We start from the raw sequence: 25,627 nt of genomic DNA on the forward strand, positions 1-25,627 counted from the left end.
CATTAATGCTGCCTTAACTGTTAAATTGACAGTTGATCATTTCCATTTAAAAACAATGACTCCTTGTCACGTGAAGGGCCTGCTGTACTACTGATACTGAGAATGTATTTCTTAGTTCAGCTCTATGTTCACCTGTTTTTGCTGAATTTGTAGGCAACATTAGGCAAGAACTGATGACTGCTGCTGGGACTTTACTTTAGATTCCACTGCCTCCCCTTCAGTGGTCAAACACTTTTAATGTAGCTTTGATAACTGCCTGCATTTAAAACCAAAACAATACGAATTCACTCAATTGGCGAATAATACAAGTATTTTGATTTTCCATTGTAAATTCCTGGTATGGTTATGATTCCCCAAAGGATAACACAGGAAGCGCGTCCCTCTAAATATCTGAATGCATAAACACCACATCTGAACAACTAAATGCCACCACCACCACCTACATTATGTCATCAACAGCAAATCCAAGATAAAAGATGAACAGCCACAAACTGGTTTCGTGATGAGGGATTCCTTGCAAATGGACCTCAGACACACAAAAACATCTTAGCGCCAAAGATGCAGCGGAAATGCTTGTGCACAACAAAAACAAGACTAATGGCTAATTGGCTAATGCTCACTTTAATGAACACATCCTTATTTACAACAAAGACAGGAAAAAGGCCATTTGGAGTCTTTGTGATGCAGCGAGCTCACACAAGTGACCTCTTCTCTCTGCTTTTAGAGCAAAACAAATGCCTCCCATCACCAAAGCACACGGACACAGCCTTGCTGATGATTCAGAGGCGGCGAGAGAAGAAGAAAAAAAACACAAACACACATGACGGTCGCTGCATTATTCATGACCTGCTCCTGAACACAAACTAAGCTGCACTTCATTCACAAATCCAAAGTGAAGCAGCAGCAGAAATGAAACGCTGAATTCAGGGACATCTGCCGTGATGAGCTTGAGAAACATCCTTTTCTGGAGGATGATGACAATGGAGGTGTGTGTGTGTGTGTGTGTGTGTGTGTGTGTGTGTGTGTGTGTGTGTGTGTGTGTCTACTTGTGCATGTCTCCACAGCTGAATGTGAGTTTTCTGTGCGCTGCACTGCTTGCCTAAGAACCCTTTGACTCACAGCATGTCCTCTGGGCTTCGTGCTAACGTCTCCTCTAGGATGCTGTCTTGAAATCCTACACCCTGAACACACACACACACACACACACACACACACACGCACGCACAAGTGTGCACAGAACACGCACATACCGACTGCAACAAACATTAACAAACTGCCCCTTTGACGAGTTCTAACTCGTCTTGACGCGAGCATCACATTTCCCTGCTCCCGTTTAGCCCTGTGTGTCCTTCCTGTCCAAACAGAGCAATGTCTATGGCAGCTAGCAAGGGAGCTAGCAACCAAACTCTGCTCTGTCGGCATCTTGCACCGTCATACTATAGCGCTGTTGGGCCCTAAACCAGCCTTCAGTAAGCACAACGGAGCGGTGGCGCAGCACTAAATTTTCTACTGTGCATTATTCCCCCATTGCTCCAGCTGCCACTGCTACTGTAATAGCTTCTCTGCAGATACCTCTGAGCTCTCCACAGCTCTGCCATAACACACTCTGCTGATCTTAGATTTGCATTTCATCCTCGGCAACACAGACAGAGATAGAGAGAGGGGGAGAGAGACAAACTGTGAAAAGGGAAAGGGGGGGGGGGGATCATCGGCAATGCATGTGAATTAGGAGAAGCGTAAAAAAGTAAAGCGGGGAAGACACCAGTTCTATGTGACCTAATAGCTCAAAGTGCAGCTGGTGTGCATGGTGCATTCAGCCAAGCTTGTGAAGGCTCAAGCGTGAAGTGGCAGGATGGGACACCGTGGGATCGTGATGCCGCACAGAAGGCTGCTGCAGCGACTGAACCGCACGGTGACACGCTCCCTCCATCGTGTTCCCTGATATAGCAGGATGTGCGAGTGTGATGTCACCACGGACGTGGCACTGAGCCGCAGCGCGGTGTGCAAAGGGAAATCGACCAGCAGTGAATCATCCTAACAGGCCGACAATAGAGAGGCATGTTCGCTGTCTGCGCGGCAGGTGAATGCTGCTGCTGCGCCGTCCTGCACGTTGCTGCTGAGGGAATAACAGCAGCCCTCGCTACTGCTGTTGTCCTGAACTATAGAAACCCTCTGCTGAGACACCGTATGAAGCACAGGGCCTCGTTCAGTTGGTGACAAGGGCGGCGACGAGATTCAACTCAGGGAAGGTGACACCGGCCTCACTGCATTATGGGAGGACTTTTATATCTAACATGGGGAATAAGACAAGTCATGCACCTGTGACACAGACAGCGTGGGTGGTCTTTGTGGTCCTATCTTATCACTGTACAATTTTGACATTATTGTAAGAAAAAGCATCACGGGTTGAAACCAAAAACAAAGGGAAGCATCTCTGTATTGCAGACGGGTAAACCTTGATACTCTCTGTGAATCGGAAAAGACACAGACGTCTCTAAGAAGCCGTGTACACACGGTTTCTGTATTTGCTGTCAGTGCAGCACTTCTAAATTATTATTATAATCATCTTTTTAAAGTACACTCTCCTTATCAAAAGCAGCGTAATGTATCAAATCCATGGCTCACAAAAATCAAGGGATTACACTATTGCCCCGAAAGATTAAAAAGTGCGACCCTAAAAGATTAGAAGTGACCTGACATGCTCGCCACGATAAAACCTCTGCATGCTGTTATTTTTCTCTTGCGACGCGACACAAATAACCAATCGGTGGAACTTCCCGATAAACTGTGCGGCATAACGAGAAGTGAGTCTGTGAGGGGCGACGTTCTCTGACCCACTGACGGGGTCCGACTGGAAACATCCACGGCCAGTTCCTCGGCTGCAAATGGACCAGATTGTCTAGCGGTGTCGTTCTCTCACTCGGTGTGTGTGTTTGCGTGTGTGTTGCACCGCCTCAGCTATGATGAAAGGCCCGAGATCAAGCAGGAAGCCCCTGCGGTCACAAAATCATTAACATTTGATGTGGATTTACGATAAAAAGGAGGGAGGTTATAGCACATGCGTTTACACAGAAGGCTAGTGATCACTTTACTGTGTAGTGTGAGACACTTAAGCCTTTCAAGTAAAAAGCCCCAAGCAATCATCTCTTGAACACAAACACAGGCCATGATCTCTATGCCATCCTGCTGATGCGAAACATTGGACCGGCTAAAATGATTATGAATAATTTGCTCAATACTGAGATCCTGATCATTTCTTTTGCATTATTCATCCAGCTTTGGTTCATTAAAAAATGAAGAAGAAGAACGTTTAACACACTGAACAAAATGTGTTGAATACAATGAGAAAAATAACAAGTAAATCACCTAAATGCTCTAATTGTTCTTTATTTGGAGTGTAGCTAATCATGGAACAGTATGTTCAAAACAAATGCCTGTCAGCGGTCAGTTTACAGATTTAATGCACCAGAGGAATAACACTTTCACAAACATTGAATCCTGGTCTGCAGCTCAGTTCAAACCTCTACCAAAGCATTCACAAAAGCGGTGCAGTTCACTCCCAATTACAGCACCAGTGCTGGCTCCCAGCCTACGACCAGAGCCTTGCTGTTTTCCCAATGCTCTCTCCTAAAGCGCTAAAAAAAAAAGTCCATGTTGTATTTCTAAGAGGCTACGGATGATCTGCACACGGCAGCAGTATATGGAGTCTTGCGGCAGCGCTCCTCGGCCTGAGCGTCTGACACCAGCTCTGTCTGAAACATATTAAATAAGAAAGCCAAAAGCAATCAAGGTGAAAATGCAACGCTGCCCCCGCGGGGATCGTGCCACCTCTACTTTGTGGATAATGGAGAGAAGTCAAATGAGAACAAATGAGTGGCGGCGTTTTGCAGAGCTCTCCTCTTAGAGGGGAATCTGGCCCGCTAATGACAACAATACATCCTGGAATGGTCTCTATTGAAATGAGATAACTAGAAAGAAGGCAAGAGCGGAAGGAAAACAAGCTGAATGTGCGCCTCTCCACCCGTGAGCATTCAGAGAAGAGATGAGGGGAGGAACAAAATGCCTCTTATGGTCCATTTACGGATGCAGCGCCACACACCCCTCCAAGACGGACTCAGTCGGCCGCTGTGTATGTGGGACGCCCCTCAGAGTAGAAGGAACACATCCAAATCCGTTACCTGGTACAATCAAAGCGGTTTAAAATCCTGCAGCAACCCGACAGTTTAGCTCCAACTCCTAAAATCCAAATGATATGGAAGTATCAGCATGACCTGCTTTGTTTCTGCTGCGCTCGCAGTGTCCTGCACTCTCTGACGGATGTGGATAGATGGCACAGTTTATGACCAGGGCTGCAAAGGCTTCTGGGTTGCCTGAAAGCAAGCTGACTTTCGGGTTTAACACCATCGTCATGTGATCGCTCCGATTGGCTGGCGGTCGAGCAGCACCGGTTCTCTGTTTTAGAAAGGATTACACTGCTTGGTTGATTACTAGCTGACATCTATCACCAATCGCAGACAGAGCAGGAGGCCTCACCTAATCTCATTCAGACAGAGGTCTTGTGATCCTTAAACTAAACAAATTACATGGTTTATGTATTTTTTTATTTTCAGGCATCAAATCAAATACAGAGGAGGGAGAGAGAGAGAGAGAGAAAATGAGAGAGCAAGGGATAATTAGAGAGAGAGAGCGTGCAAGGGAATAAAAGAGGGAGGAGTAGAGAGAGATAGAGCGATTTCTCTTCCCGCATCATTTCTGTGCATTACAAAACGGATCAAAGACTTTTTTTTCCCTGGTTCTGCACCACAATGACGTGGCTGTTTTTCAGTGACCTGGTTTGATAAGTGACTGTGACTGGCTGTGTCTGAGTGTTGTTAAAAGTCTTTCCTCCTGCCTCTTTCTCTTCACCCCTCTGCCTCAACACATTTCACATCTGTCACAGTGTTTCTTCTACGGGACGGGCTCTGACTGAACATGCACCACTGGAGTAAGTTCTGTTTGTGATTGCCGTGGTGACAGCTGACTGACAGGTGTGTGGAATCGGGGAGGGCAGGACGGAGGGGTGGAAGGAGGGGGAATGGTAGAGGACCATTGGGTGTGAGTCAAGAATGGGGCCAGTCAGCAGGGCTCCATGGAGCTTTGAGGGCAAAATGCTATGTGTGCTGCTGCATTTTTAGTTTTACTCACAACTTACATTTCCCATAAACGCCACATACTGCAACAGAAGATTTATCTCCGTTTTGAAAAGAATATATAGAATCAAATCCGTTTAAATCCATTGTGTTTCAGTTAAAGTCAAACAGCTCTTGTTCTAGTGTTGAAATAAAACCTCCCGTAGTGCTGCTAAGTGGCGCTCCTGCTTCTCTCCTCAAGTTCGCCCATCCTGCGAAGATTTTGCTCTGTATTTTCACTCATGCACATCAGACTACTTAAGAGCTCACACTTGATGCTTGACACGGTTCAGGTACATCTGCTCCTACCACTTCAAAAGCATGGGATGTAGATTGCTCAGGGTCGTGAGAAAAAAGATGCACCGGTAACTTGCAGGAGAGTAGGTGTTTGAGGACTGAATTAGGAACTGCTATTCACACAGCAGGCAAGCTATATATTATATAATACAAGATGGCAATTTGTTGATATTAAGATCCTGCAGGAATCACTGAACACTTGGCCACTTTAAGCATCTTGGAGCTGATCTGATAGCTATCTGATTACAGACAGAATCAAAGGATTGGACTAAAACAAGGAGGTTGTTTGAGAAGCACTCAAGCCAGATGTTAAAAAGATACGCAATCTGTGGAACGAGCCACTGACATGCAGCTGTCCCCTCTGATAATGTTAGTTTATGGGCAGCTGTTGCTACCTAGCTCCATTGTTTTAATTCTGCAGCAGCCTGGACTAAGTGCAAAAGCACTTCTAACTGCTAAGGACTTACGACTTAATTCTTCCTCTAGCATTCTTGGTAGTCGCAAAACAATACCTCCCCCTGTGGACTAAAACAGGGCTGACCTGATTTACATATAGCCCGGGAAAGACCTAGGTGATCTTTGATCTGGCCAAACGGTGAGGCTCGGTGTAAAGGAAAGCATATTCAAAGTGTATTTTATCTGGACATGAGACACTTGATAAGACAAGTGTAAAAAGCCTTGTGCGCAGCCTGATGCAGCACCGTTTCCTTCACAGACGACAGCCTCTCCCTGCCCTCGTCTCCCTGTTCTGTAGAAAGTTTGAAGTAGACACAAAGTTGTGCAGCTCCCCATCTATCAGCTGTCTGCAGATCTGGGAGTCTATTCGCTAATTGGCTCCATGAGCACAGGCTCTACCTCTCCTGTCGGAGAGTAGGCCAACTGGTGCCTTCTGTGTTCATGTTCATACTCTGTGTGGTTAATATGTCTTCCGCACTGCACCGTCTGTTGGGTTTCCATTTTTTTAAGAAGAAGCATCGCTAGCACTCTATGTAGGCCAAGCCCCAACAGAGTATGCCATTAAGATCAGGACTGATACGCTGCTGCCTGCTTCTCCCCTCCCTAGAGAGAAAGGTTAGAGGAGCAGAGCATGTGTGCATTTTTTTTTATATTTTTTTTTTTTTATCATATTGCTGCTGAAAAAAAAAAAATCATAACATAAACACCTCTGTTGAGCGGACACACAACCAGGCAGTACATTTGTTCCAACGAGTCTGTTATTATTGTTATTGACACTAAAACACTGATGGGTAATTCACTTTTTTGTTTTACCGACTACTAGTGGAACCTATGAGAAGATACACGTGATTGCCGCATCAGTCATAGCTGCTAAAGAGACCACATAACAAACACCATGTGGGAAACCAGAGCTGGCTTTTGACCGGCTCACTTCTATTGGGTCTGTAGGCCTTTTTACAGACCACATTTTGACATGTCACAGCAAGGAAACGACTAACATCTGGAAAAGATCAAGTTAATGCCTGAATTATGTAGCTATAGTAGTATGATATACCAGTGTGATCATTCTAGCAAACTAATCAGAATCTATTAAGTTTGATTTATTATTCATACAATTTCAATTGTATTTTTCACAGAAATACAGTTTGCGGGTGGTACTTTTAAACAAATTATTGTTAATTTTATTTAAAATGTATTCATTTTGTAATTCATTTATTTTGTATGTATTTATTATTGATAGACTGACTTTTTGACTTGCCTAATGCATTCACTCGAAGACCACATTTATTTGGAAGTCAGTTCTTGGTCGCTTTAATTTTTAAGTATAAACTCTCCCTGTTCCCTGCTCCCATCAAAATACAAACACACACGCCTGTTATGCACATCCACGTTCATACGCCAAAGTAAGTCGGAACGTCTCATGTTGGCGGCTATTCATATTTGTACTCCATGTTCGCAATAAACTGTCATTTACTACTTCCCACAAAGCACAAGCTGCAGCACAATAACATAGCATAATCGCTATATCGCCGACCCCTACTGTGAATTGTATTCAAAGAGTAACCTTATGGGCGTGGTCCAAAATGATGTCACGTGACATGGCGCTTTCACGGTGTGCTGACACACCCTGGAGAACACTGCTGCATCACTGCAGTTATTTAAACCACTGAAGGTCAGCACAAACTGAATCAGGGGGGTTAAATGGACTATTAAGTGACTTATATATCCAAAGTACCCATGCATCACCTTGCTGTATAAAATCACACAGGTAATGAGTAAACAAATATCAATAACTACAGCTTCATATTAACATCCTCGACGCACAAACCCAAGACGGAGACTTTTCAGAGACCCTCCCTTCCCCTGCTGCTGTGCTGTCGCATGTGTAGAGAACATACTGAGATAACCCAGCAAACTGTTGTAACCAAACACTGGGCTGTATTTCTGCACTGGAAGAAAAAATGAAATGTCTTAAGAACATCGGTCCCCCAATCTCTTTCTCTTTCTGACACGCAAGTAATTGAACCCACACGAACACTCTCTCTCTCCCTCTCTCTCTCTCTCTCTCTCTCTCTCTCGCTCTCTCTGAATTTCTTCTTGGTTCTGCTAAGTACGCATTTTTCATTCCAGTGAGCAAGCTGCATTTGAAATCAAAGGTGGTGACGCTGCGCGGCTGTCTGGCTCCACGGAAAGCAAGGGGGTAATGAAAAAAGCTGAGGGGTGAGTCAGAGGATGCTTTAATAATCCTTGCAGCCCAAAATAACATCTCAGGAGTTGGACGGACAGACGACCCTCCTGGCAAGAACCAGCAGCGGCCCAGGCCGGTCTGGACTCGTCACGTCGCCCCCCCACATACACTTTCCTCTCCTTCTCTCTGTTTTTCTCCCATCTCCTCTGAGTCTATTATTGTCAACAGATAAGACTGCAGCAGCAGACCCTCCCTGTACCAAATATACGACAAGGCTAAGCCGGGCGAAGGGTTGTGTCAGCTGCAGGAAGTGTGATCCAGTCAGCGGGAAGGAGGACTATGACGTCCCTTCACAGGTGAGCAATGTGTCTTTGGTTATTGTCCAATCATTGCTGACAAATGGTGATGGGGTCCAGGCTAAATAGCTCCTTGTGTTGGGTTCAAGGTTGGGCCTCCGTCGTTCCATATATAAACGCTTTCCCCTGCCTGTGCACAAGGTGTTCTGCCCTGTGCGGACGGACAGAGGGAGAAAACGAACTCGTCATCTAGTGTTACCAATGCCTATCTAATATTTCTGCACAAAACCTCTTGAACTCACTTCACATTCTTTAATTCCACCAAATCCTGCTCACAGCATTTACTGTACCATCTTTTCTATCCTTTTTTTTTTACAGGAAGCTGCGCTCCCATAAAATAAATACACAGTATAAGTTGCCGGTCCTTTAATGTAGCCATGTGTCATCAAAAAAAGACTGTGATGTTACTTGAATAACAAGGGTTTATCCTTATAGCAGGACATCTCAGACTCAGATAGCTCTATATTGTCACACGTGATTAGCATGTTAACGTTAGCACCAATCTCATGTGCACATGCTCATATGAGCATTATTCTCAATGCATGGCTGAGCTGGACAATCATGTCGAGGTATTCCTTCATGGAAAGTCACTGCATCACATATTGAATAATCTTTCAGCGTGATGCAGCATTGGGTTATTATTATTCTATTTGGGCTAAGACTGTTAAGGCTCGGTGATGTGGCTTATAGATGATATCTCATCATCGTTGACGAGATACAATGTACATCTCGAGATCTTCATATTTGTTTGATTTAACCGTTTGATGCATATTATCACACTGGCAAACTGTTCGGGAATCTGTTTAGTTTGACTAATTATTCACACACTTCAACGCACCTATTGTTCACTTAACATGTTGAATTCATTTGAAATTGCCTCATCTCATTCATTCACCACAAGATTTTATTTTGAAGTCAGTTCTTACTTGCTCTTGCTGAGGTCGCTATATCTTCCATAACTGTTTCCGACCTCAACACGTATAAACTCTAGGCTCTTTCCCTGTTCCCCGCCACTTGGCCACTTGGTTTCAAAGCATAACTGCTTTGCAGAAGTGTTGATCTCAGAAGAAAAGAGGCCGGAGTCCATTCATGCTCAAATAATGTCTAGGCACACGACAGACCCAAAGTGGGTTGTAGAGATCTGGTTACATACCTGAATGTTCAGTTTACTAATGCTACATGATGAACAGTGAAACTGTGACAAGCTCACGTATTTTATGGGAAGTGTTCATACTCTGTGGCGGAGAAAACACTGAATTTTAAGAACTGAATTAACACAATGAAGAGAAAACACAAGGAAAAAACGAGGGAGCCCACTTGACTGCAGCATTTCTATTTAAATGTGTCTTTGTTCCATAGCGGCACACACTGCATATTGCCTCAGGCAATCCAGCACATTTCACGTTTATCACCGCAGCAGCTATTTTTAGCACGAAATTCATAAATTACAATTACAACCGATCATGGTAGGAAAAGCTGTGTGTGTGGTGCGGGGCACTTCACACCTTTTCGAATCGGTTTAAAAACTAGAAATGTGTCGAAATGTAAGCATTTTTTATAAAGATGTGAGATCTAATGCATCATATAAATCCTTCTTATTACCCTTTTTTCTACAAACTGCATAGATGCTGCTTGTCATGAACCTAAATTGAAAGAGAGATTGCTAGGGAAAGGAGATATTAGCATTCTCCAATTACATCCATAAGGAAGGGAAGCCACTGCAGCCAAGTTACCCCAATGCGGCTGGGCCCTGGGCATAATCAAATCAAGATGTATGCTACTTACACACTGAGTGCCCAGCTTAACAAACTCTGATATGGCCTGACTGCAACGTGACTGAGGGCATCGTGCAGCACACTTCACATCCTCGAGCCAACATTGACCATCTCTATCAGGTTTTATCTTCATCAGGGCCAAGTTGAAGTCCCGCTGTATGCAAAGGGTAAATTGCTCCTCAATGGTCTAGTTTGGAGAGATTCTAATCTTGCTCTTTCTTTAATTGAGCAAAAGACAATAATTCAAGACAACAGCAGATACATTTTACAAAATGCTTGTTTTAGACAGTAACTGAGCCACACAGGTATGGTCCTACAACAAGCTAAATTAGGCGTGCAATGTTTGAGAAAGTGCAGAACAGCAGAATAATGGGAGCTGTTCTGGGGCTAGTTAGCAAAGCATGTTGATAGATTCATTTCTGTGCTTTTTTTCTTCTTCCTCTTTTCAAATTACTGCTGTTCACCCCGTCTTCTCATTTCAGTTCCGTAGCCTCAACCCCGCCAGTCCCTCTTAAGTTGAATTCAAACAGATCGGATGCTAGAAGGCTTGCCTGGAGGCAGACAGGAAGCTGTGCATAATGGGAAGACGGTTCCCGAGCTCTCCTCTGAAACACTTTCCCTGTCTGAGAGATGTCACTACACACACACACACACACACACACACACACACACACACACACACACACACACACACACACACACACAGATCAAAGAGACAGTGTGCGCTAAGTACAAGGGTTGAAGAGTTTGGAAAAGCCAACAAGGGAATAGATATGGGAGATAGCTGTCTGAAAAAATTCAATATGACTCTCAATAACTTTTAGCACAGAATGAGATGTCACCAAAGATATATTTCTAGTCTTTAATTATCAGTTTAATACTTACATCATTAGAGCTACACTGTTGCTTCTAAAAACAATAATTTCAACAACCGCCAGGTGGGAGAAAACTTGGAGTTTTTACCCATTTTTGGGGGGAATGTGAGCTTGGGACCAAGTTTTGCCTTTCCTCCTTGTTTGATAAAAAAAACACTCGCTGTGTCCCTGTGTGCTGAGCAGGAAGACCTTTTCTACTGCGCTCAATGGCATTGACGAGCCAACGTCTCAATCGATGAACCCGCGGTCAGACCTTTTCAGAGCGAGCCCCAGACCAAAGGGCTGTGTGAGTTAATTGTAATTGCATAGGACAGCGTCTGTAACACAGCGCCAAGGAGCTGAACGGGCCTGGAGGGGCTCTGGTCTGAGAAAACATTCAATCTACGACGATGGTTAACTTCAACCGGGGACATTTTCTTAATTGGCAGAGTTACGATTCGCCACCGTTTTGCGCTGATCCCTAGATTTACATACATCACAGGAAGTAGCACTCTACTTGTCGGTTTTGTATACAAATGGGGGTTTTAAATTACGTGTCATACGGATGGGGACAGTAACTGGATCCTCCGCTTCCATTTTGATGTACCACTGCACCAGAATTTAAAAAAAAGCCTTCAAACTTTAGCTATAGTTGTACAAATGAGAGCAGAAGCTCTACGCTCTTTCGTAAGCGGGAGAACTATGAATGGTCTTCTGACAGGATCAAGAGAGACATATGAATAAATGGAAGGGCGTGTGAAAAATAGGTAAATCTTCAAAGTCAGCTTCTTTCCTTTCCCTAGCCACCCCTGGAGATCAGATCAACTACTATCCTAAAACCTAATGAACTAGTAAACACTGGGAATTAAATGAATATTACATGGGGTTTCATTAACGCCAGCCAGCAGACTCCAGAAATAATGAAGGCGCGAAGCGGAAGCGGGAGGAGATAGTTACTGGAGCTGCTTCTCCTGTTTACTCAGCATCTGCCTGCCAAAGGAGGAGGCTTTTTGATCACTCCTCGGCTGGGTTCTCCTCTCCGCTGCGAGGCAGGAGAAGCCCAGGGAGGCCGCCGAGCGCCGCCAGGGCCACTATATTTGCAACACAAACAAACTGAGCTAATTGTACTCGTGCACGGTGCAATGTTTGCAAAATATGGAAAATAGTTAATCTGGTTGAGTTTGTGAAATACAATCAGTGTTGCGAAAGCGGATTTGAGCGCGGGGCTGAGGATGAGACGGATGATGATAGCAACGGGCTGGATAGACGCAGATGTTTAGATTAAGCGTCTTCATTATTGCTTTATCACACAGCTTTTTCAAGTGTATTTTTGGTAATTGAATAAATTGGAGCATGAAATAGATTTGGATTTGGGGCACGGCAACAGGATTACGCGTAGAAGCGGGCCTTTTCCCATTCATGAAACAATGCATGAAGCTAATATACCATCGGGTCAATTGTGCGTTGGAGGTGTGGCGTGGATAATAACTAGGTTACTAAAACAGATTCCTTGAGAATACTACATATATATCCTAAAATAGTCTTAGGCTAATAGGTGGATTTATAATGGATTTATGCACACAGAAATAACTTAATGTAAACTGACTCAAGGACAGCGTAGCCTGAAATATTTGTTCAGCTGTGTCGTGTGGACTCCACTGCACTGAATAAAGTCCACCTCTTGACCTTCCAAAGGTCAGACTTTATAAGCCTCTTTAATCAATAAATCAAATGTAATACCAGAATGATGATGTTGTGAAGTACCTTGAGGAGGAGAGAGCCTTAACTTTCAATTAGCAACTCCACTGACCATCAAGGCCAGAGGAGGATTTGTGGGATAACACTGTTAAGATCCTAAACGCAGGCAAATGTAACCCCTCTTCAAGCTGTTGTTAAACTGCCCGCTGACATTGACAAATAGCATCACACATCAAGGCATATGGTTGAGAGCAAAGCACTATCCATGCGGGAGTATGCAGTTTATGCATACCGTGGCTATTTGAAAGCAATATGAAATCAGACATCTGTTTGGGAGCAGAAATAAATAGGTATTTTATTTTTAAGAGGTTTTTAAAAAAAGACCTCTTAGGGTCTGGCCTTCAAACACATGAACATGCAAGTGTCGCCGCATGCACTCTCACAGAGAAAAACAAAGAAAACAAAAAGAAGAGCTAAGTTAAGGACCTCGGGCAGTTGGAAGATGCTCCTAATGCCCGACTGAAATAGTTGGATGCTACTGTAATGCAACCATTGAAGGTTGAGGGTCACAATAACACACAAGTACGTTCGCACACAAGCCTCTTCAGCCTTTGAGAGAATCAGTCTCGCTTCATAAGCATGAACAGAGTCCAGCGCTCTGCACCGCTTGCTGTTTCTGTTTGAAAAGTACACCATCTATCCTTTGTTGCTCTGTGACCCCTTTCTGTGCCTTCCTCATCCAGTTTCACCGCCGAGGACGGGCTGGTCGGTTGAACCTGTACGTCACCTCTTACTGGGTGACATAACGCGTGTCTCTGGCCATGGCACCGCGCTGTAGCAACCTGTAACCAAACCTCTGCAAAAAGACTATTTCACCTCCATCTCTGGGCAGCAGCATCATCAGCGGGCCTGGGGCTCGGGACATTAGCCTGATGCTTATCTGGCTACACAGCCCATCACTAGCTTCTCTCTCTCTCTCTCTCTCTCTCTCTCTCTCTCTCTCTCTCTCTCTCTCTCTCTCTCTCTCTCTCTCGCTCTCTCTCGCTCTCTCTCCCTCCCTGTCCGATGCTGAGATATGATTTGGTGAGAGCAAAGAGGAGTCTGGCACATCGATTCAGCCTCTCCCGCCGTCTCCCTCGCACTATTCATCCACCTTTTCCTCTGCGCTGCTATGGTTCCAACTCTCTTCACTTTATCTCTCCCTCTCTCTCTCCAGTGCAGTGTACAATCATAATAACCCCTCTCTTAGACACCCAGGCAATAAACCAGTGCTTCCCTTCTTCCTGCGCACGTCTCCCTTGGCGAGGACAAAACCAATAAAGGGCCAGCTTAATTACAGCTGCTGAGTGCCGCCAACACCCAGGTGCAACACCATGGAGCTGAGGGTGGGCTGAGCGTGGGCGAGGTGTGACGGGATGTCGGGGCGGGGTGGGGCGGGGGGGGGTTGCATAAGAACTACTGAGGATACAGTTTGAGTCTCAGTCTGACTCCTACACCAAAACCCTCAAGACGCTACTTTATAGTACTCAGAGAGATGAAGTAAAAAGAGAGGATGATAGCCTAGAGGCAAGCTGGGAAATTGTGGGTAGGACTTGCATTCAGCAAGGCATTTAACTCCCAGTAGCTCCAGCGGAGGGGCTCAGATGTTTGCATCTGTGAGGCATTAATGTGTAACTTTGAGAATGTAAAGCAGGGCATGGAACTAAATATACACTCAGACCACTTACCTTGGATAAAGAAGGGTGAAAACAGGGGATAGGGAGATGTTACATATGCTACAATCTGGTCAAGGATATATCAAGGTGAATACACCTTTAAATCATCGAAAGTGTCCAGGACTGTGAGGAGCCAAGGGAGGGACTGCTGTGAAGTCCTAGTCGCTGCCTGTTTCTAGGTCTGCAGTCTGTCTCCTCCTCCTCCTCCTCCTCCTCCTCCTCCTCCTCCTCCTCTCCTCCCTTTCCTCCTATTTTCCTCCTCTCCTTTCCCCCAGTTCTGTCACATCAACATGAATCTGGGGCTCCAGGGGTTCACAGTCCCACAAGCTGCAGCCCGCTACGTCTGCCTCGTCTACAGCTCTGTCACCATGGTGACTGATGCCCGGGTGTTCCTGTCTCCTCCTGGTACTTTCTGTCGTCGTCACTCTGTGTCCTTTCCTTGCTTTGTCTCTCAATACAAAACAGATTGACAAGAGCAGACATCAGTCTGTAGCTTTTATGCTCCATGCATGACAGACTTGATGGGAGTGTTTAATGAAGTTACTTGAAGCCTATTTAGCCATGAGAATACAGTATGTCACTTCTAATATAAATATGTTTTACTCTCTTGTAAAAGAGATATTGAACTCAATGACTACCTGATTAAACTAAAGGTAATAAATGTTAAACTGCAGAATTTAGGAAAGAAGAAGAATATATGAAAACAAACACCCAGTCATGTCAAGATCACAGACTATATGTATAGAATGATGTCTCCACTTCCTCCCCCTGTACAGAAGTGAAGCCAAAATGTGCCGGATACAAGAGCTGCCATCTTGCGCGTTTGACAACATTTAGAGTCTGCGCATTACTGAGCAGGCGATGGAACCGCAGCCTCGAGGTCCCGCCCAGACATCCCCTCCAACCAAACGTGAGCCAAGCATGGCCGCACCTTGTCAGCGAGAGAGAATCATAGCTGTCAATCATGATGTCACACACCCTTTTCATAGCATTAAATAGCTGATTAAAACCAAATTTCATCAGAAGAAATATCACTTGAGCAAACATTAGCTTAATAAGAACTACCGACAATGACAGAAACCATCCTTTGGAAAAATTCTGTTTATCCCATCGGCTAACATAGAGGGGGTGGGGTTTATGACCTATAAAGCAGCCAACCAATGGGGGGCCATCGAGATGCTGCGGTGTCACTTTTGGGTGGCTGCCATGGTCTATGGTTCAGATGTTGTCCAGACCTGAGATACCTGAGTGCAGCATCAGATGTAGATGGTCGTTTCTGATAACCACTCAATCAACGCTGTATTGCTAAGAAGGATAGATAGGTTATCCGCCTTTCAACATTACGGTCACTTGTCATAATTAATGGTTAGTCTAATTGCCCAAACTCAAAATGTCTGTAATGCAACACTGCTCTGCTAGCAAACAGGGAAAGGTTGTCCACTGTACTTACAAACACTCATTGCTTAACCAGCACAATCTATAGCTGCTACAGACAAATGAGCTGCTTCAGATGCGATGCTGAAAAGCAACTCAGAGTTTGCTCTTGGTTAAGAGGTCTCACACTTCATTATAGGAGTGGATTCAGGTCCCATCACTGAATAGGCTTTATAGCTGTTTCATGAGGCCCTTTCTGCGCTGTATGTGTATTCACACAAGTATGTAACTGACTAAGATTAAAGTTTCTAGTTGAGTTCAAGCTTTATCAGTCTTTTTCAGAATACTTGGCCATAAACTTTGAGCCTGCCACAATACAGTCCTGTTATCATGTTGAAAAATAAACATGTCAAGACAGACGAAATGTCCATCTACCCTCCATTTTTTGGGGGCATTTTGTAAGGAATAGCATCCCTTGCTCCATGCCTTCCTTTGACTTTTTAATCAGGCCCTGCTCTGACATCAGGATTGCCAGACAGGGAGCATATAGTCACTGCAGGAGAACAATATATGAGAGTGTGGGATGAATTAAACAGCTGTGGTTATGAGGATGACTCACTAAATTCGCATCTGAGATTGGCCAGCCCGTTTGGAATCATTAAACAGCGGCAATATGGGTTTTATTTAATATACTGGATTTGAAACACTGCGATGCTTTCAAAACATTGCATCTGAGCAGAACAATCAAATGCAGCTATTCATATTCATATCCCGCTTATAGCATCGCACAGTTTGCAAAAGGCTCATCTGGGAAAAGGCTGTATGATGTGAACCACAAACCAACATGCCCTCATACTTACAACGGTTTTGTTGCTAGAACAACAAAGATACGTGGTTAGGTTTAGAATACGATCGTGGGTTAAAATAAGTATGTTTGTTATGTAACTTAAGTATGTGGTGTTAGATAAGTACGTAACAAAAGTTACAATAAGTCTAGTCATCTTTTGGCTTCACACGGGACACGAACAACGGTCTCCAGGGTGAGAGTCCTGTGTCCATCCTCCCGACACAGACTTTGTCGCTCTATATACTACGACACCTGACGTCCTCACCTGCACGTCCTGGCTTACAATTATGTGCGTTATATACAAATTACAGGGCATTACATTTCGTAGGAATAAGTACAAACAGTGAATGAGAACAGCCTCACAAACTCAGTAACGTCCCGTCTATCACTTTATACACCAGACACACTTTGGTCTCAGGCATTTCAGGGCAGTGAGCGCAAAGAGCTGCCATATAGGGTTAAGGGGAAAGGGAGGGATGTAAGTGTGTGTATGAGTGCATATTAGAGAGGGGGGGGGGGGGGAGTATGGTTGCAGTTTAAATGTAGTGACCACTCAATTCAAAACCATTCAGGCCTTCTAAGAACAGATCCCCACACCCCATTAGGACCTCTCCTGACGCACACATGCATAATACATGGGCGCTGGATCTAAAAGCATACAGCCCATTAGGGCTGGCCAAGAAAGAAACACAGAGAGAGAGAGAGAGAGAGAGAGAGAGAGAGAGAGAGAGACAGACAGACAGACAGACAGACAGACAGACAGACAGACTCACACACAAACAGCCCTGATCGAATGGATAAGGACAAGCTGACTAGCACACACTGCCGGTTTGCAGAGAGTTGTGTTGTTGTTGTTTTTGTTGTTGTTGTCGTTGTTGTTTTGTATCGGTGAGTTTCATTATCCTACTTACAGACCCAGAAATGAATGGACTTAAAGGCTGACACTGGAGCACCATTAAAAATGACACACCTTCTAGTGAGTTGCACCACTCAGCCAAATACAACAATATGACAATTAAGCAGTCTTGCTGTTCGACGACCATTCAGAGACGGTTTCTACCACAGAGATTTACTGAGGAAAAAAAAGGGTAGCGATGGAAAATAAGTTACATTTAATCAGTCAGATGTGATGATTGCTGGATCACAGTTTCCAGGAACAGAGCCCCCTGTTCAGCGCTTTCAAGTGGCTCAGTGTTCTGAATGTGAGGTGGCAGGGAGCCCAGCAATGCTGTAAATTATTTCTGACGGTAGGGTGGGGGGGACAAGAGGCAAAGACTTGCTGTCCCCGGAGACAGACAGTGTGTGGCGTGGAGACATGGGGCCTCCGCCTCGATCCAGAAGTCAAAAGAAGCCTGAGCGTTCTCCGCTGCTGCTGCAGGAACGCCAGGAGTCTGTTTGCAAGTCCGAAGTCCTTCTGCAGTCTGCAAAATGTGTCTAACAGCCATGCCTGGCCAGATGACCAGGGACCTCTTCGTGGGGGGATCGGAGCATTTAGCAGACTAATCATAATATGCTCCAATGCATCTAAGTGAAATCCAGCTTCTCTCTCTCTCTCTCTCTCTCTCTCTCTTTCTCTCTCTCTCTCTTGACACACAAGCACTTCTCTTCCAGCAAATGTAAAAATACAGTGAGCATATGTTGCAGTAACACTGTGGCTAATAGGTAGCAGCTACATTTTTCAAATAATTGATTGCCCAAGTCAACCAGAGGCATACACTGTATATAATGTATATATATATTGTTTTCTGCAGCTTCGTCTCTATTTTATCAAATAAGTCATACCGGTTATGTATGTACTTTTTGGGCAGTGTATGCATGTGTATGACTTGTGTGCGTGGGGTGGGCGTCTTCACTAATTTCCAAGACTTTATTTTAAAATGTACATGTACCCTCTTCACCCCCTCATGTTCAGCAGCAGCAGCAGCAGCAGCAGCAGCAGCAGAGACATTATAGCACACATGCTGCAGCAGCGGTGCGCTGGGGCATACGCGCACGCGCACACATACATACACGGCCACGAGCACAGCACAGGCACACCTCGGCATGGTCTGCCTGCCTAAAACGGCTCCTCGTTTTGCGTGCACGGCAAAACCGCGGCAGCATCACTGATCGGCCCCATTATCCAGCCAGGAAATATCTGCAGCAGCAGCAACAGCACGATACTGTAGGTTGTTATTACGCAGGCTGGCTGCCGATCAATACCCCCCCCCCCCCCCCCGCACAATACCCGCTTGACATACCAACGGGGAAGCCCTTGCTCATTAATCAGGCCATTTCTTTACAAAGGAATCACTCACCCGATGTTGCTCAACGCCTGCTCGAAGAGCTCCGTCTGCAAGATGTTCTGAGGCGCCGAGAAAGCCCCGTTGAAATGGGATAAAACCGAGCTACAGAACTGACGCAATGTCTCAAACTGCATTTTCCCCCTCCGTTTTCTTTTATCCTCAGTAAATGATCACCGACAACACATCCCGAAGCCTGCGCTCTCTCCGGACGCCCCCCTCCGCACACAGACCTCCTCAGTATTCTGTTATTATTGCCTCCCGTGGGCGCGTTAGACGCAGAAAGGACGCCGAGCAACTTCCATATTTTTCCGGCCGCTCCTGGCAAAAAGTGTCCTCAGACGAGACGCATTCCGGGCGGGATCCGTCGGTCATAATGCTTCCGACTTGGAGCGGGGGGGAGAAGGTAGCGCCGGTGTCGGTAACGAGCCTTTTCTCCTTCTCTCTTCTCGGTGTGCAGGGAGAGGCGAAGGAGCGCCCGAAGGGTCGGAGGAGCGGAGCAGCATCCCTACGCGGCGGCGGCGGCGGCCAGCAGCAGCAGCAGCAGCAGCAGCATCCCTTACCGGCGCATCAGCTGCTGCCTCACATTCAACTCATATTTCCCGTCGCAAGCACACACTCGCGCTTACAGACGCACGCACACACAGCGCAATTGTGAGCACCCGTTGCCATACCTCTCTATCCTCTCTCATGCACACCCTTGTATACGCGCACAGCAGCAGATATAGACCACGGTATAAAACAGGGGAGAGACGCGGTGCTGTCGTCAGTGTTCTCTTTTTTTCTTCTTCTCTTACATTCCGTATCTGGCTTCAGAGCATCCGCTCCTTGTCAGTAAGAGCAGATGACAGTGCAATACCTCTGAAAGGTTGAGTGTGCCTGTGAGGAAAGGGCATACATATAAGGGGTGCTTCCCCGGGGGATTAGCCCACTTATTTGTTATGTTTTACTTTATTCAGTTCTGAATGTGACTTTGAAGAGTCAAAGGTAATTGAAAAGGTTCCTTAAAGCTGTTGATATGAAGCATTTGACTACACATGTTTACAGGACAATCAAAAAGTCTGTGCACTTGAACGTGGAGCTATGATGAACCTTTTTCGAAAAGGGTTCTATAAATAAGCAGGAAGATGAACCATGTGTCTGTGTTCAATATATGACTAGAGATAAAGTATAATAACACTACCAATAAACTATTCAGCTTTCAGTTGGTTAGTCAGTACCATAATGCAGACGACTACATCCATCTGTTGAAACATAATCTGTTACTATAATCCAGCCTCATTATAAATTCCTCCTTAACGTTACATTAACATTAACGTTATTACCCCAATTAAATGGAGTAAGCATTTACATTCACATTTAATTCCTTGTCCAACAATGAACTTTAGTACACTTGCAGTTAGTTGTACACCTAGTTTTACATACAAAGAATAATTATAATGGAGCTTTCAGGTGTGTTCACTTTGGGTCTATGTGCTTTAGAGTTAAACTGTGGATTGGTTTTAAATCTGGCTGAGTGCCGACCTGCTCCTGTTGCTTACTCCATTGGTTTTGCAGCGGCAGCATCTTCAGACCATAGTTTCTCAGTAAACATGTTTTGAAATGTCGTAGGAATGATGGTGCAAACTATAGAAAAAAAGAAAAAAAAACTGAACTCCACGTCAACGTGAATTATTTGGTGAAATTGCTACTTTCAGGCTCGTCCGGCTAATGGGGCCGTTAGACTGAAAGAGACTATCTTAGACTAAGCAATGATGAACTGAACTGTGCAAAGCAGGACTGGGTTGGGCTGGATGTTAAAGGGCCAGTGTGTTCTTCCTCCTCCTCTTCCTCCTCTAACATTTCTGGCAGACTGAGCGGCTCTGCGGCCCAATGAGTTTAAAGAATGCCGAATCTGAAGAAACTCCAGCAGTGAGTATGTTCCGATCCCAGTGTAATCATTGTTGTTTCATCAGCCTCGCCAACACTGCAGCTGTCCCGGCGAATCTGTGTGTTCATTGGAATGACACCTCCGAGACCAAGATAAATTAGAAGCCTTCCCAAGTTATTTCTCCTTATAAATAGACTGTCAGCTTTTTCCCCCCCTCCTCCTTTCTTTCTTTAGCAGAACAGATCCAGGAGTTAATTTAAACATTCTTTAAGATTAATGAAAGTGGGTTTTGGTGCTTATGCAGAGGGAGTTATATTTACGAACTCGCTGCTATCCATCATCAGCATTATCCTGTGTGTTTTCAGAATGCCAGTTTCCTGTTGTGTCAATGCATATGTGGGCAATGCCAAAGCGAGAATCGCTCTCCGGTACCATCTCTACCTCTCCAGCCGTGCAATCAATTAATATACAGTGCAGGGCCCGGACTGGAGCAGAAAGTGACTGGATGACTGAATGCTTGGAGCGGTCTGATCTATAGTCTGATCTATAGTCAGTCTGATCCTCCATTAACACCCCCTTAAAGCAGCCAGTCATTTGAGGAGAAGATGGTTTAAGTACTTCAGTAGCACTGAGATACAAAATACTGTTATCTGCATCACTCTTAAAGGTTTACAGGGTTGAAGCTTTGATTACAATTTGCAGTAACAGATGATGATCGGCTCTTTATTGTGTTACTGTGTGTAGTCAGAGTACAGAAACACAACAGATGAGGATAACAAGGACAGCACAGGTACACCATTTTACCTTGGTAAAAACAGGGGAGGAATAAATATCTATTTTGGAGGCTATATAGAGTATGTGGCACAGTTGCGGAGCAGCCTCATTACAGTGTAAAAGCTCTGAACGTATGTACACTCACCGCCGGTTAATGGGCAGGTATGCGCACATATCCATCAAAACATCCATTTAGAGCCAAATATCAGGCAATTAAAACAGACGGAGTGTTTTCCCCTGGAGCTCCTCCATGTTTGCTGGTACAGAGCGTATCGAGAAGTAAATAGGAAGTCGAAACAGCGAAGAGATGACACAGAACTAATGAGTTGTGTCTCCGAACATACTGTGGGCACAGGCTGGTTTGTCCCTATGCGAGACCAGTGGGGGATACGGCCCACCAGGTGTACATTTACAAGGTCAGCAGAGAAGAGGAAGAGGGACAGAGGCCGGATTGGGATTGTCAAATGAATGGCACGCTTTGTTACATCTGAGGAGGAGCAAACGAGGACAGGAGAGTTGTGGCTGAAAAGTGTCTGTCCGCCTTTCTTTCTTGATTACGGCGCAGCACCCTTTGCTGCAAGTCATTCTCTCTCTCTCTCTCTCTCTCTCTCTCTCTCTCTGACAAGCAAAACAAAGCAGAAATCCCCAAAAAACACAATCTTAGAAAAGGAAACACACTTCTCGAGAGTCTCTTCCTTCCTGTGAAAGAAGAAAGAGGAAGGAGCCCCCGTGTGGACAGCAAAGTAACTACCTTATCTGACACCAGTGTGAAGAAATAGGCAACCGGGAATGACATTCACAAACGCAGCGTGTCCGTGTCGAGTGTTGTACTCAGAGGGGGCATTTAGTGCATATGACAAATGGAACACAATGTTCTGCATTGGAATGCGGCCTGTTCTTGCTTTTCTGCTCCAAAAGCATCTTAATGACGCTCCATTTGCAAGCCTTGCAGTGACCAAAAATGCCATTTCCCCCAAAAGTAAAGACAGTATGCATCCTAGCTGAGCCTGGCTCAAACCACCTGTGTTGATATGTGCCGTGTGCTGTATGTGTGCGAGTGTGAAGAAGAGAGAGTGGGTGGAGGACTGTTGTAGAATTGCTGAGTTAGTGGCAGTTAAAGTATCTGTGTCTCTGTGTCCTTTTATAGGCCTCATGGGCTCTATGTACAAGCCGTTTTATATGGGGTCTTGACTGGCTTGCTAGGAGCCACTGCTCTTATTCTAGGCTTGAATCACCACTGTTCTGCACAAACTAAAATTACCAAATTTCTCTGTGGTAATGCCAAAAAGGCTCTTATGCAGTTGCCTTCGTAAAGTGGCATTGTATAATCATGAATTCTCTAATCCCCGATCAAACAATCTACTCAACATGAAATCTAATGTGCTTGACTCACAAGGAGCGTGTCGTGGGTGTGTGCTTCTTTTTCTTTTAAATGCATATAGAACTGACCTGTCTATGGATGCGTCGCCGGGCGCCGAGTACCTCAGCCCCGCTCCGTTGTCAAGGGACGTCTGTCTGGGCAGGAGCCCGCCGCGAGGTCTGCTTCTGTCTGACGCTGGTGTCAAGTCCCCTGAGGCTTCCTGGTAGGGGTACAGGGACGGGTCCTGCAGTTTGGCCTTCTTCCCTTGCGGTCCGCCCTCAAACACGCCCCGCACCTGACCAGGCCCCGAGCCGAAGAACCACGCCCCCGATTTGGTGAGGATTTCTTGTTGTTTTCGGCACAAGTTGCATACCCACATAACCTGCAGGGAAGAAAAGGGCAGTGTTGGTATGTTGGAGTGGTGACTGACAGTCTTATATAACCTATGATGAGCTGTAATGGAATGATTTGGGTATTTGTTATGTTAAGCTGTAACATAACTGTCAGGGATATGGCTGTTGCTGGATGAAAATATTTTTACATCCAACTTTGTTCAGAAACTATGAAGAAGTAAACAGACTTGAAAAAAAAGAGAGAAAAAAGCGATGATAATCAAAAACAGTATTAACAGTTCACGCTTATGAGGTGAATGATGAAATATTTCACACATGCAGCAGCTTTTGATATCATTGAAAGGTCAATGGGTTGACTATTATTATTTACACATCTTGAGTCTGTGAGTCTTAATTTCTTAATCTTTAAGCACAGTTTGTTATTATTAAACTATTGCTTCTGGTTAGCACACGGCAACAGTTCAGAGCCTACATGACTACCGATTGCAGAGACTCATTGAGGGTACAGTAAGTAAAGCAGCTACTATTGCAGGTAATGCACTTTGATAAATTAAATGGAAAAGAATCAACAGTCTCCTGTGAAAAGGACGGGAGAGATGGAGGTTTTTATCTGTTCTACACTGCAGCGCCCCACGTTAGCCTCATCATTTCGAGCAGCAGACAGATGCCCTGATCACTACACACAAAGGTTTGATCATACATACACACACACACACACACACACACACACACACACACACACACACACAGTTTTTGTGACATCTTAGTGTGGCTGAGAAGACTAGGAGCTTGCCAATTGATTGACAGGCCAGACGGCCAGAGCCACTGGCACATTTATGCAGTGCCTGGGTGGAGAAGAAGAAAAGACGCAGTCGTCCAATTAGGCAACTCAAAGTTCAGTCCGCAGCCTGTAGTGTGGCTGGCTGTGTCGTCAAATGTGTCAGTGTTCATGGGTGGGAAGTCAGTGGGAGACCGTCACTGAACTAGTGACTTGCTGGCTGGTCTGGGCAGGACGCTTGTACAAAATCTGGGGTTTTAATAAACTTCCACAACATTACACCCTCCTCGTGAAGCTCCCAGCTGGAAGCTGTCTGTGCCCTCCTCAGACTAACAGCGCGAGATAGCAGTGACAAGTACAGTGTGTTCATAGTCAGTCTTTGTGATTTCAATATCTGTTTCTGTGTGCGAGTAATTGGAAGGTAAAATTGGCATTTGGACTGCCCATATGTGCAAAACAGGTGATGCACACAGACAACAGTCATTATGTGCCAGGTTGGGCTGTTATTATGTTCATATTATATACTTTAAAAACCTCTTCTTCTTTTTTACTGTAGATGCAGATGTATTTGTACATTTGCATTAGAGCATGTGAACTATGGTGAATCCCACAGACACATGAGCAGCAGCATCCTTACTATTCTTCATGTCATCTTAAAGCTAACCAGCGATGATGAATTATTTAAAATTTAAAATGTAGTGCACAAACAGCTAGACTGACTAGTCAGCAGGCAGCATGTACTGGCCTACGCAATGTTGACACACAGGCATGTATGGGCAGCTATCAATGTTAAAGATGGGCTATAACTGTGCTGACACACAATGGAGGCAGGGAGGCTACAAATTGTTCTTTATGTGTCCCAGGGGAGTGTCGCCGGTGAGGCCAATGACTGTCTCTTTAACTGGGGTCATGTCGAGAGCTCTGCAGTGAACCATGAGTCATCAGCTAAGACCCGGGAGCCACCGATGCCAGTTTTTTTTTTGCTGCTCATCAACCACACATCGCTTCCTCTACCTGGAAGATGCACACATGTACATACTTGCAGTATACATGTACAAGCGTGCACGCAAGCTTTATTTATTTTAAAATTAAAACAAGGAATTTAGGTTCCAGGGGCTGCAGGTGCCCAACTTCAGACAGGGAAAAAGTCGTAGCTAACGTCCCATCAGATCAGACAGGCATCAGTACATAGAAATTATCGGGGATGGACCCATTAAAAAAGAGGTTTGCCATATCCATCATCCAGAATAGCAATTACAACCAATGTAGACCTGAATTACTGGCAAACAAGTCGTCAAATTAAAAAATCAATAAACATTGCGACAAAGAGTGGAAACCACGGTGTAATACAGATGGTGGATGGGTGGACAGGCACATCTGAGCCCCTTCAAATCTGAATAAAGTTCCCAACTCATGTGAAAAAGATCCCTAATCCAGCAAAAAAAATCCCTATACAGCAATGAAGGGTTAATGCGAACTATA

At 45.0% G+C, this 25,627-nt stretch overlaps 1 protein-coding gene across 4 annotated transcripts in view; it reads right to left on the reverse strand.

The window, feature by feature from the left end:
- Window positions 1-25,627, reverse strand: part of rims2a (regulating synaptic membrane exocytosis 2a) — a gene marked incomplete at both ends in the record, with an annotated part of 126,064 nt that overhangs the window by 67,061 nt on the left and 33,376 nt on the right. For all 4 annotated transcript variants that reach the window (XM_079228128.1, XM_079228125.1, XM_079228126.1 and 1 more), the window contains one exon: window positions 23,104-23,396. In XM_079228128.1, the coding sequence (XP_079084254.1) occupies window positions 23,104-23,396 (293 nt within the window). The remainder of the gene's footprint in view (window positions 1-23,103; window positions 23,397-25,627) is intronic.

The sequence above is a fragment of the Taurulus bubalis genome (genome assembly GCF_910589615.1).
Source record: "Taurulus bubalis genome assembly, chromosome: 12".
NCBI classification, from domain to species: Eukaryota; Metazoa; Chordata; class Actinopteri; order Perciformes; family Cottidae; genus Taurulus; species Taurulus bubalis.